Source organism: Dendropsophus ebraccatus, chromosome 2 (genome assembly GCF_027789765.1).
Source record: "Dendropsophus ebraccatus isolate aDenEbr1 chromosome 2, aDenEbr1.pat, whole genome shotgun sequence".
Classification (NCBI taxonomy): domain Eukaryota; kingdom Metazoa; phylum Chordata; class Amphibia; order Anura; family Hylidae; genus Dendropsophus; species Dendropsophus ebraccatus.
This window is the reverse complement of record NC_091455.1, coordinates 120337778-120351718: the sequence shown is the minus strand read 5'-3', so window position 1 is coordinate 120351718 and position 13941 is coordinate 120337778. Positions and strand designations below refer to the sequence as shown.

The 13941-nt window shown below is 39.1% G+C and overlaps 1 protein-coding gene across 1 annotated transcript in view; it reads left to right on the top strand.

Moving 5' to 3' along the window:
* Positions 1-13480, top strand: part of ICE1 (interactor of little elongation complex ELL subunit 1) — a 66256-nt gene extending 52776 nt beyond the window's left edge. Inside the window, exons 16-21 of the mRNA XM_069958203.1 lie at positions 2997-3165; positions 4866-5026; positions 6970-7160; positions 9924-10030; positions 11302-11400; positions 12160-13480. Coding sequence (XP_069814304.1) covers positions 2997-3165; positions 4866-5026; positions 6970-7160; positions 9924-10030; positions 11302-11400; positions 12160-12338 — 906 coding nt within the window. The 3' untranslated portion in view covers positions 12339-13480. The remainder of the gene's footprint in view (positions 1-2996; positions 3166-4865; positions 5027-6969; positions 7161-9923; positions 10031-11301; positions 11401-12159) is intronic.
* The last annotated feature ends 461 nt before the right edge of the window (positions 13481-13941 follow it).

Below are 13941 nucleotides of genomic sequence, written 5' to 3'. Positions count from 1 at the left end.
ATCTTTCCCATTATATTGATTTATTCCTTCAAAAATATGTTTGGGCACTACCGTCTTTTCTTAAAGATTCCTCACAATTGATTACTGAATTGCAGTCTCTTTCTCTACCTTCTAATTTTTCTTTTATCACTTTAGATGTAGGAGCACTTTATTCCAACATTGACATTGAATTAGGTTTAAATTCTACACAATATTATCTCACTAATGATAGTTCTTTACCTTCAGCTCAGTCCACCTTTATATTACAGGGTATACGTTTTATTTTGGAACATAATGTTTTTTCTTTTGAAGATGATATATTTCGTCAAATAAAGGGCTGTGCGATGGGCTCTCGTTTCTCCCCAAGTTTTGCCAACCTCTTTATGGGTCGTTTTGAGGCAGAGCTCATCGCACAGTCCCAAGTCTCTGAGATGTACAGTAAATTTGTGTTTTTTTATCGTCGTTACATAGACGACCTATTCATGGTGTGGACGGGGACCAATGATGATGCGTCTTTATTTGTGCATCTTTTAAATCAGAATGAATGGGGCATTAAATTTACCCTCAACTATAGTGACACTAGTATAGAGTTTTTGGATCTTTTAATTAAGAAAGATATCCCATCGAACAGTATTATTACCTCAAATTTTTTTTAAAAAGTGGAAGTTAACAGTTTCCTAGACTATAAGAGTTGCCATCTTCCGAATTGGCTAAAAAATATACCATACGGGCAGTACCAGCGTATAAGAAAAAATTGTACCTTGGATACTGATTACCAGGAACAATCAAAAATTTTATATTATCGTTTCACCAACAAAGGCTATCCCAAACGATTACTATCCAGTGCTTACAGTAAAAACAAATGTACCACACAAAAAAAGATTTTAGACAAGATGACCAATAATCACAAACATAAAACTACTTCTGAAGATCATAACAAATATGGCATCTCTATGATTACAGAATATAATTGTGGTACACAGGAAATTAGAAGGGTCCTAACTAAACATTGGGGTATTATTCTCAGTGATCCCATTTTGAAATCAGTTCTTCCCAAACAAACTAATGTTATTTTCCGTAGAACTAAAACATTACGTAGCCATCTAGCACCTAGCAAACTCCGTAAAATCACTTCAGACATGGAAAATAGTAATAATAAAAACAAAAATAAAAAAACTAGGTCTGTGGGCACCGTACGTTGTAATGTAGCGAGGTGCTTATGCTGCAATTGGATAACAGATACCCCAGCATCAACATTTACTTCTATAGTCACCAATGAGATATTTTTTGTCCGTGAAACGTATTCCTGTTCATCACAGTACGTTATTTATCTCTTAGAATGCCCATGTCACTTGCAGTATGTGGGACGCACCATTCAGACGGTGCGTTGCCGCATGAACAAGCATCGAGCTAATATTAAAAATTCATTTTTATTGCATAGTGTCTCTCGACACTTTTTTCTCAAGCATAATTCTGACCCTAGTAGTTTTAGACTCACTATTTTGGAACGTATAGGAGAGAATGTTCCCAATAGATATAAGCAGCTCATTAATAGGGAATCGTATTGGATTTTTAAACTTTGCTCTTTGTCACCAGATGGCTTAAATGAGACATTAGAAAATACGAAGGTATAATTTTAATTTTATATACTTGTTTCATACATATATATATATATATATATATATATATATATATATATATATATATATACTTTTTATATACTCTTTCTTATATATTGTTGTATTTTATGTAATGTAGTATATGGCTATATGCCTTCCTTTATTGGTGTCACAGGTGTCTGTGTTGATTGAAGTGGGAGGTTCTGAGTTCCCCTCTCCCTTTTGATGTCATTTTGGTTTGTGATATATATTGCTGTTTTGTTTTGTCAGTATCATGACTCTTGAGAAAGGAACCGGTGCGGTTCCGAAACGCGTTGAGTCTCCACAATAAAACATTTTTATTACTCGCTGTGCCTCGATCTCAAGTTGGACCTGCGCCCCATAATCCGTGTAGTCTGGAGTTGGAGGTTGTTTGTATCTTTGTTTCCTTTTGGATATCGGGAGTGGCTGCAGTCCTTGATCTATACGCTGCAGAGTGTTGTGCCTCCCTTTGCACAACCACATCAGGTGAGGGTTGCCGTGCACCCCTAACCCCTTTGCACCCTGTAAATCATAACAGGGATAGGAGGGGAAAAAAAGCTTGCAGCATTTCAGGAGCTTGGGAAAGCCTCTTTGATATTTTGCACAAGAGAATAAAAGCATATTTTAATAGTATGGAAGCACAGACAGATACACAAAAGGTACCATGTGTATCCTTGACCTAACAGCTATATAACTGTTTGGAACATGAATTGCAGCTGACAGAATCACTTTAAAATGTTGTGACTTTTCTGCTAGTGAACAGTCAGTCAGGCTAGAGTGGCATGACTAATATTTTACATGAAGAGGTAGTATATCCCACTGGTACCTAGAGCACTAACATAAAAACACCCATAAACTAGATGAGTGATCCCATCACCCCATTGTTTTAAACTTTTATTGTATTGTTGTTATGTGTTTTTGAATTCCCTTTATTTTTGTATGTCCATTAAATGCATCTAAAACAGTGACTCATCCTGTATCTGTGGAAGTGGTCATATACCCCCAAATGCTTTATTCTGGAGTTAATAAATGTGTTTTGACAGTAAAGGTTGTACCCCAAAGCTTCTTGTATATGTGCAGTTTCCAGTTTTTTTAACACTTCATCTTCATTGTTTTTAAATACTAAGGGTAGCTTTACACGTACTGTATCGCTGCGTGTTTGGTGCGATTTTTTTTTTTTTTTTTTTTTTCCATGCGAGTTTAGATTTTCACATGAAAATCATGTGAAAATAAAAACTCGCATGTAAAAATCGCACCAAATATGTAGCGTTAAATACGCAGCGATACGGTACGTGTGAAGGCACCCTAACACTGAATTAACACACAAAATGGTAAATTTAGGTCCTAATCACCGTTTTTTTTTGTTTTGTTTTTCAGGGTTTAGCTGACCGTTTTTTACATGTTGTTCTTAAAAAAATTAAAGCTGGAAAGAGGTCATTGGACAGTGTATATCTTCAGGCTCTTTGCAGAGTATATGTGGGTTTGTGTCGTCAGCTTGGAGACATTGAGAGAGCACGAGTTCTTTGCTATAGCATACTTAAAGAAGGTTCGTCATATTTTTTTTAATAGCATAAAATGGTACCTGCTGTCTATTTCTAAGGGATCATAGTATACAGTATATATGTACCGTGTGTGTGTGTGTTTGGGGAAAAAAAAATATTATGGACTCCCTAAATTCGCTTCAGCTGCACCATCACTCTGGTGTTCCCTACTGGCCTACATGCAGGACAGTACTGTCAAAGCCAGTGACTAGCTGCAGTGTGCCAGCCCCTGGCCTGTAGAGTGCTGTCCTCATTTACTCCATGAGAAGAGTTCTGTTTCCTCACTTTCTGCTCCTGCATAAGTCGTCAAACATATGAAAGCAAAGGTATCCCCACTATATTAGTAACCTGGCACAGCCATAGTAAGCCAACCTCGCTAAACTCTTATGTAACAGCCATGTTTTTCACATGTCTAAATATCATCCAGACAATGCTTAAAGCTTGTAAACTTTAGTCAGCTAAATTATAACACACAAGATTCTGTCCTTTCTTCAGGCCAGCATGGCACAAGACCTTGATCGGGGTTTTTTTTTTTTCTTTAACCCCTTGATCACAGTGTTGAATTAATACTCCAGACAAGAGACCTTCTTTCAGTATCACCGAGGAGGAGGTGGATGAAGAAAATGATTTCCATTTACCTCCCTGGGGCTCATATCATGCTGCGACGGTCTCCGTTTGCTCACATCTTGGAAAGGACTTAAGATGTGATGTTGGCAGGCCTGCTTGTACATTCAGCAGCAGAGGCAGGAAACCATTACAGCAGCTAAATACCTGACTGGGCCCGCCAACGTCACGTCTGGAAATGGGGATGTAAGTGCACGTCAGCTTTATATACCCCCTCCACTGTGATACTGAAAAAAGGCCTCCCTTCCGGAGTACCCCTTTAATTTTTGCTGTTTTAATTTAATCCTTTTACCATAACTTTTATATTTTACTACTTTAAATATTTTTTTAATTAATTGCTTAACATTATCTTTAAAAATAACATCTTTGGTACCTCATGTCAACCTCTTGGTGACAGATCCCAGATCCATGCTGTTTTGTTCCCAGTAAATAAAGCATTCCTTTAAAACTTTTGCTCCTGGACATTTTATTACCACTGAAAAAAAGCTGTAAGCGCAGTGGGGGAGATTTATCAAACATGGTGTAAAGTGAAACTGGCTCAGTTGCCCCCTAGTAACCAATCAGATTCCACCTTTCATTCCTCACAGACTCTTTGAAAAATGAAAGGTGGAATCTGGTTGCTTGGGGCAATTGGGCCAGTTTCACTTTACACCATGTTTGATAAATCTCCCCCAGTGCTTTTACCTGCGAGTTTTTGATGCTGAAAGTTTTTATATTGAGTTTGAAGCATAAAAACAAAAAGCTGATACATTGCATTAATAATGTTAACTTGATTAAAGACTATTATAGACTAGATTATAGGATTCCTTTGAGTGGCAGCAACAAGGGGCAACACAGGCCCTTCTGCTACCAGCAAGCGATATAACTTTATCAAAGTAATGTATTTGCAAACAAAGTTCAGTCTTCAGAGTTCCTGCTGCTAATACTGTACATGTAACTGTACCCTGCATAGGAATTAAAGATAAATGGATTTTGCAGTTTGTTGCTGGATTTTGCAGTTCTGTGAGGGTGGGGATAAAGTCTTTTTTTTTTTTTTTTCTTTTTTTCTCTTTCTCTCATTTTATATCTTTTGCTTGTTTAGATTTTCCAGGTCCTGACAAACTGCTCCTGTTTGTTATCAGTTCATGGAATGATATATTGTCCCTACATGGAGTCCTCAGTAAAGCAATACAGGCGGTTCTTAAATCCCTGGCAAAAGATGAGGTTGGCTCTTGTTTGGGTGCTTACCTGCATTGGGAAAAGGTAAGTGTAAGCAAGTCTAGTGAATGTAGAAAATTGCTTTGTTGTAGTCGTACATTCCTTGGTATTGTATAGGATGTAGTTGTTACCATGGCTCTTACTTGATTTCCTGATTTGATTTTATAATTTGTATATGCCATATAACAATTATTTTACAACCTAGTATTCTAGGTTTGCATCACGTTTTTGCTGTTTGTTTAATGTATCCGTTTTAGGGGGGGTGGGAGAACTGATCTTAAAAACTAATGTAGTTGTATGCCATCTACTAGGTTTTCAATTGACTTACATTTAAATTTATTTATTTATTTTTTTTACCATGTTTTTGTTGGCCAGATCTGTTAGACAGCAAAAACGCAGTGTGAACCTAGTCTGAGAGATTTTTAATTGGGAACACTTTTATTACACAGTTGTGAAAACTTTCAAGTGATACTGTTCCTCCCCCCCCCCCCCCCCCCCCCCTCCTTTACTCTGTGTAAGGTTCTCTGCACCATCCATAAGCTTAGATGCTGCACGTTCAAATGCATGAAAGGTCAAAAAGTCATATTTATATGTTAAATTTTGTTAGAAAAGGGCAACACCTCCCTGAAATTACCCTGTGCCTTGAGCTCCATTTTCACCCTGTATGGTTGCCAATGCATTTAATATTGATCAACAAGGATCATCAAGGTATAAACAGGTGTAATAGTTCTGAGGACTTTTGATACGCTTTTGGGCTAGTAGAGCTTTGCTGATCACATCTGACTGAGACACCTACAGACAACAGATGGTGGATGGCCAGGTTTTGATGGTGTAATACTAGGTTCACAAAGAATTTGTGAACCTTAAAGGGATGTGTGGTGCTACACATTTATTCACTAAATAACAGACATTTCAAAGTTATACAACTTTGTAATCTGTGTTATTTAAGTGAATAGCCCCCTTCCCCGTGTCCGCCCCACCCACCCACCCACCCACCCCCAGAAGTGTGGTGCATTATACTCACTGCATTACTGTTGACCGCGTCCGCCATCTTGGGTCGAACACGTAGTCTTCAGGAGACAGGCCAGACCGCTCTTGCCCTCCCTCATATCAGCCCCCCTCTGGCTTGTCATCAGCTGCTCAGCCGCGATTCGCTGAGCTGGAGGGGCCCCGGCATGATGGAGGGCAGGAGCGGTCCGGCCGGCCTCCTGAAGATTGCATCATTGTCCCAAGATGGTGGCCGGGGTCGACAGTTATTCGGTGAGTATAATGCACCACATTTCTGGGGATGGGGGGGGGGGACACGGGGAAGGGGGCAATTCATTTAAATAACACACATTACAAAGTTGTATAACTTTGTAATGTCTGTTATTTAGTGAATATATGTGTAGCACCACACTACCCCTTTAAAGTGTACCCGTTCTTAGCTATATTCACCCAATTGACATGCAGTCCCTCCTGTCTCTGGAAGATCAAAGATGTATGGATATGACTATGCCAGTTGAGTTTTGTGCGCAAGCCCTATTGTTCAGTAGAACTTGTGAATGTAACTTGTCTGTCAAGCTCATACCCATAGTTACTTGATCCTCGGTCTGTGCTTCTGTAGTGTAGAAAAATGATGATATTCCTTTGTGCAGCGTCAGAGGTTTCCCAAGCTCCTGACCTGCTGAGCTTTAATGGCTTCTCTCATTCTTGTCCGTCCCCCAAATCATCTTCCTGCTCTTCACCTCATTCCGGCACAGTTACTTCAGATCACAAAGCATACTTATCTATGTTAATGGTTTAAGTGGCTGCTATAAACTAATTCTGTAAATTCTATTAGCAGCTTATGAAGGTAATTTAAGGAAACAAAGTCTCCTGGAGAAAACAAGATCTGCAATATCCTTTATAAACATACAAATGTGGCTGATGGAATATTAAAGGTTTTTTTTAATCATTTTGTAAGCCACAAAAAAAGAATCTTCCAACTTGTTTTGAATTTTTTGCAGAGTCCGCCGATGAATATAAGTGTCCTTCTGAACAGTGTCCTTATGGCAATACAACTGTATCCTGATGTCAAATTTCATCAGAGTGAAAAGTATGGAGAGGATCTGACTGATAATGTCTGGGAATATGTATTTGCTGTTGATCTCTTGTGTAGCCATCGTAAATGGACTTGGACCTATGACAATGTAATAAGGTAGTACAGCTTATTTTTAATTAAATGAATCCCTCCATTGATGGTCAGTGTTCTTATATGGTGCAATAAAATGAGACATTAGAAATCCCTCTGGTCCTATCATAGCAGGATGCAAACACTAGCCATGGTGTCCCTTGGCTTGGATGCACAGGACAAGTGAAACGAGGGATGAGAACAACTATTTCTGGGGCACTCGTGTGTTAAAGGAAAAACTGATTTAAAGGCTGGCTGCTGTTAATTGGGCGCTCTCATTAAAAACATTGTTGCATATTCCGACAGAGGCATCGATTTCTAACATATTTTAAATTCACTTCATTTTTAAAAAGAAAATGTTTTCTGTGTGTAATAAAGTTAAAACTGTTCACCTGGCATCTTTGTTTTAGCTTCACTGCAGTTTATGAATATTCGGCAAAAACAACAGCATTGTTTTGTTGGTGGCCGGGAGATTTACACCTCTGCTCCCATGCTGTCAGTCACACTGCAAAGAGAGAGCAAGGCGTGCCATGGACAGCATAGGAGTTTATCTGACAAACCAGGCATTTGATGTGCCCCTATGTGTATAGGATTGTGACACCTATACTTTAATTATATTTTTACAGTATAAATCAATTACTGCTTACATTGGTACATTGCTTTCTTGTATGTTTTTTAATGTGATTTTGCTGCTATAGTATTTTAGCCAGAATTGCGCTAATCACAGGAAAATGTCTTTTATTTTACTGCAATTATCTCAATTCTGGCTAAAATAGTATCATTTTTAGCATGACTTTGCTGATAAAAATTGTGCTGTGTTTAGTCAGAATTACGTCAATGGTGGTAAAATGTCTACATCAAAATCACATTAAGACATACAAAAAAGCAATTTTTCCGTATTTGCATAAATTGATTTATGCTGTAAAAATAAGCTGCAATTAGGTGTCAAAATCATATACCCAAAGTATATTTGATTAGTTCAGCAATTATTTAAAGCGTAACTGTCATTTCAGGGCCATTTTTCTGAAAACATTAAATATCAACAGTACAAGCGATTTTAAGAAACTCTGTAATAGGTTTTATGTACTAAAAGAGTTTCCTTCTGTACTGAAAAAGCAATCTCCCAGCCTCCCCCCTCACATAAGATGAAGCAGGATTTCTGTCTCCATTATGTGGCTATGGAGAGGGGAGGGGCTGTTAGGAGTGACTGAGCACGGAGCAGTCTTGCAAAGCACAACACCCTGCAATCTTCTCTCAGTAAGTTCATAGATAAGCACTGACCTTTCTGACCCCTGAATCCTGCGGTTTAGGTGCCCAGAGAGTCTACAAACAGCTGACCTTCATGTCGCCTCTTCCTGCTCCCTCATCTCCCTCAGCCCCTCCCCCCTTCATAGGCTTACAATGGAGAGAGCAGAGCCCGTCTTCACTGGCTTCTCTGTAATAAAGACGTGTTTGCCTGATAATGCACAGATAAGAAGTCGGGGGGAGGCTGGGAAATTGCTTCTTGAGTACAGAAGGAGGCTTTTTTGGCTGATGAAACCTATTACAGAGTTTCTTAAAATCGCTTATACTACGAATTTCTGCAATAAAAAAAAACATTACAGTTACGCTTTAATGCTGAATGGATGCCTCTCTGTCCAGATGAGCTATCTGATTTTCGTGGCACGCCTTGCTGGCTCCCTGCACTGTGATTGACAGCATGGAAGCAAAGCTTCGACTTTTCCTGCCCTCACGTCCTGTCCACCTACTCGAGCATTAGAGGACAGTAGAGCTAAAAAAGGGACACCTAATGGCCAATTTTTAACTTTGAATCACATATGGGAAAACAACTTAAAAAAAAAATAAAGTAAATTACTAATATGTTAGATATTGATGCCTGTGTCAGAATATGTAAGTTGTTTTTAAGTCCCTGAGAGGTACATGGTACTTTGCTGTTTTTCATTCTCTACATTTCAAGGGTGTCACTAGTTTTAAGCTGCTTGCCAGTAATGCAGACTGGACTGGACTTGATATAGTTCTTCTAAAAGTGGACAGAACAAGCTGGTACTGGTCCGGGCTTTGCTATCAAATGGGAGGAAGTTGTAGACAGTGACCATTTAGGCTAGGTTTACACATCGTTAACGAAAAAAAAAAAATGTGGCTGTAAAATAAGTTAACAAATATGTTCTTACTTTACAGATGTATTTTTACCTATATTTTATATGTAATTGGTGGCAGCCCCAGTGCTGGACCCCAAATAATCACAAGAATTGAGGACTTCTGGCATATTGTGTAAAAGCAACATATTTGTCAAGAAAACCTAAAGTATGACCAGTTTTATTTACAGAATATAAATACAACCTAACCCCTGCATAAACAAGTGACTTGAGATTAGAGTAGCATATAATTTCCTTTATGTATTTTCATCGATGGGGTTGCATACCGTTCCTTATTATAACTAAAGATGAGCAAATCTACAGTAGGAACTAAGCGAAGTGCTTCATTCCTATCTGTAATCCGCTCATCAGGCTGTGGGCTTTGAAGTCTGTCCCACTCCCTGCCGCTCCTCCCTGGGTGCTGGGAAAAGAAACTTCTCCAAGTGTCCCAGGACTGGATCCATCGTTTTTCCAGCACTCAGGGAGGAGCGGAACAGACTTCAAAGCCCCGCAGCCTGATGAGCAGAATCCAATGCACTTCGTTCCTACTGTAGATTTGCGCATGTCTATTAGTAACCTCTAAAGGTTTTGACTTAAAGTATGTGTAAATGTATACCCTGTAATATCTATTTGTACTTTTTTTCTTTTTTTTTAGCAAAGAACTTTGGCCAATGTTAGATAAATGGGTGAAACGTAAGAAGGGCAACCTGACTTTACAGTTTGTCCCGGACATGATTGTTGCTACTGTGCTTCGTCTTGTTGGTAAGTGTTGCAGATAATAAAAAAAATTGCAATATTTCTCTGCTGGAGTAGACCATGTATTGCCTGTAAGATCTCCTCCACAAGATTCTGTTGTCACTTCCCCACTATGTCTTTTAAAGGAAACTGTCAGTGATATAATGCTGATTAAACCACAGACAACCTGAAACAGACAGGTTTCCCAATCGAAATGATCTGTGGTCCACTCTGGTTATTTGCTAATAAAGTGAGACACAGTGGCTCAGTGGTTAGCACTGTAGCCTTGCAGCGCTGGGGTCCTGGGTTTAAATCCCACCAAGGGCAACATCTGCAAAGAGTTTGTATGTTCTCTTTGTGTTTGTGTGAGTTTCCTCCCACACGCAAAACATAAAGTTAGGTGAATTTAGATTGCGAGCCCTAATGGGGACCAGGACCAAAACTGGCAAACTATGTAAACTGCTGTGGAATCAGTTGGCGCTATACAAATAAATAAAAAAAAGTGTTAGCGCCATCTAAGACCTGCTCCGCCGACGCTATATCTCCTGATCACAGCGGGTCTCTGCTGTGATCAATAACCTTTTGACGTGCCCGATTACATGTCAAGTTATTTTTAAGCAACAGGTACAGGTTTGCTGGCACTACAGTCTAATATTTATTTTTCTTTACTTTTGTTGTGGATTAACAAACTAGATACATCTTCTTGTTTTGATTTGGAATTGTATGTGTAGTATTTCCATTGCATTTAGGCAAGTATGTTATGATGATATTGCACTTTGCTATTCTAAATCTGCTGCAATTTTTCTGAACACTACTCTAGGCTGTCATACAATAAAAGGTGCCGTTGCAGTCTGAAACTAGCTGAAATTTTTACTACAATAACAGTTTTGTATTTTCTTGCCCTGTCCCACCAACTTGTGTTGTAGTACAGCACTATATGCTCCCATCATTGTACATGGCTACATTTGCATTACCACATTTGCAGGAGTAGATCAAATAGCCAAGTCAATAAACATATGTTGTGAATAAGTCTAAGGGTGCCTTTACCCACAGATTTATCTGACGGATTTTAGAAGCCAAAGACTATAAACAGGAAACCGGTCATAAAGAAAAGACTAAGATTTCTCCTCTTTTCAAATCCATTCCTGGCTTTGGCTTCAAACATCTGTAAGATAAAACTCTATGTAAAGGCACCCTTACAATGTCTTTGATATGCCAAACAATTGATGGCAAACGTGGGGAAATGTGACTATTAGTAATAGTAGTATTCAATTTAGTGTTGTTAAATCTTTTTTAAGGACAACTCTGTCAGATGGGTCTGAAAGAAGGATTTGGTACTGCTGTGAAGAATATTACTTCAGTTATTGTTACATTCATCAACCATGCAAATGAAGAAGGTAAGATTATCCTTTATTACACTCTTATAGATCACCTTGAACTCTATTTCATTTTTAGGTCCAACATTTTGTGCTGATTTCATAATATCTCTGTAAAGGTTAGATGCAGAGTTCCTAATCCCCTGCTTTGTATTACACTGCAATACACAGTAAAACTTTGGCTACTTGCAGTTGCAACTGGTTGACTCTTACTGCATAATCTCTTAATGGGTTTATTGTGATCTGCACTAGCCTGTGTCCAATATGCTCCCTGCAGTGAAAACTGCTAATCTGTGCGCTGGACTCCAGTTTCTTCCAGATTTTTGCATCTTCATGTCCTGGTGGAAAGTACCCGCTCAGCCAGTGAGTGACTGCAGAGGTTTCTCACCCCATTCACTGACTGGTTAAGCCGACATCTCTCAGCTGGGATGTGACATTGCGGGAGTTACAGGGGGCCAGGGGAAGTTCGTGAGATGTGACTGCCCGCACCAAATTTTAAGATTTCCCTGGAGTTCTCCTTTTAACCCTTTTTGGTTACCTCAAGAGTATTGTAGAGTGTGTGATTATGGCTTTAGGTTATTTTCAGCCTGTACATGAAGATGATGGTCATACTCTGTAAAAGAACATTTGTCTAATGTCTCTCTACTCTTAATTTGTTGATTTTGTTGTACTAGTCAGCGTAATGAAAGCTTTGAATACAATGTTTCACATTCCACAAGTTCCACTGATCATATGCAAGCCTAATATTTACCAACAACTCACTCCTATTTTATTACACAGGTGTCCCTTGGGGTGTCCAGTTGGCTGCTGTATATATGTTGTGTGACACTGCTCCTTGTGACCCTGCTCTCATTCTCCAGACGCTTCAAGCATGGAAAGAGACAACAAAGAACAGCATACCACCAGCTGTAATAAACCTTATGCAGGAGATTGGATCATTGTGTGTTTCAAATAAATGAGTCACTGAGGTGGTGTTACTATCATATAACAAAGAAAAACATTTGACATGTCAAAAGTTTTTTGATTACTCAGGGTCTGGGTGTTAAGACCCCCGTCTCTTTCCTCTCTAAAGAAGGTGGGCTCATAGACTTTCCATATAATTTTTTTCCCCAGCAAGGAGGAAAGAAAATGGGAGAGGAGCTGTTAACCAAGTGCTTCTTCGTGCTCATTCCATCAAACGGTGGGCATCTAGACACCCAACTGATCAAAACGTTTAGTATATTTCTGACATCTCAAAAGCTTTTTTCCGATGATAGTAGTGCTTTAAGGGTACATTTTATCTGCTATGCATTTGATGGTGCTGATTTATCCAATATAAATAGCTAATATGTGCGGTATTAAACCAGCACCATCAAATCCTCAGTGTGAAATGTGCAGCAGATTTAGGACAAGGGAATGTATACTAAGGGATTCCACGGTGCTGGTGGGTAAAGTGCCTTTATTTCTGTTTCTTTAATTAGTTTGCACTTTGATATTTTGATATTTAAGGATAAAAGCCATTTTTTTTGTTTTTGTTAGACTACAAAAGCACAAAAAATCACTGCAAGGTTGTAAATGTGTAAATTATTACTTGTAAAGGTTTTGTAGAATAACTGTAGCTAAAGTTTTTATCTTTGGGATGTTAAGATGAACAGAGTCCAACACAGGTGATCAACAATGGTATGCAATCCTTTTACATGCAACCAAATTTTACTGTAATGTGTTAGTCCCCCTCCTGTCTTTTTCATTTGCGTTGTATTTTGGTATGAAGAAACTGTTTACTTGTGGACAGGCGCTACCAACCTAATTAATGCTGAAATTGCCTATGTACTAATAACTGTACTGTTTGCTTCTATGTGAGGGTCCTTTTAAACGAGCCATACAAGAGAGCCAGCAGTCAGCCGAGAAATTAACAAATGCTCATTCGTTAGCTGATTGAATCTTTTACGCAGCCATATAAATTATCGTTATCGGCCACACATCTTTGTCTAAACAGGATATGTGTTGCCTATAAGGCCTCGTTCACACAGAACAAGAGCAGCGGAAATGCCGCCAGCCTCCATGTCATAATGACACTCTATGGAAGGCGCGCGCCGCATCGCTTGACGTCTCTGCGCTGAAGAATGAACATGTTCTTTCTTCAGCGCCGAGAGATGCAGCGCGCGCGCATCCCATAGAGTGTCATTATGACATGGAGGCTGGCGGCATTTCCGCCGCAGAATTCTGCCGCTCTTGCTCTGTGTGAACGGGGTCTAATAATACAATTAGACTGGCTATTTACAGTCCACTACTAGAAAGCGCACACATTCATTACTAGATGTAATCATTTCCAACAGTTTTGTGCAAAACAGTTCACCTTACGGTATCCATGTCAGTGGTTAGATCTCTCCTGCTGTGCTAAATTCTGTATTTACTAATCAAGCACTGATACACTATCTTCAGTTTATGCTCACATTAGTCATGTTACACAGATCAAGCAGTTCCAGCTTAGGAACAAAAATTTGGCTTGGTGGCCACCGTTATGAAAGTTAGGTGTCCATGGTTTTTATGTACCTTCACACACAGCAGAAATGCTGCAGATTT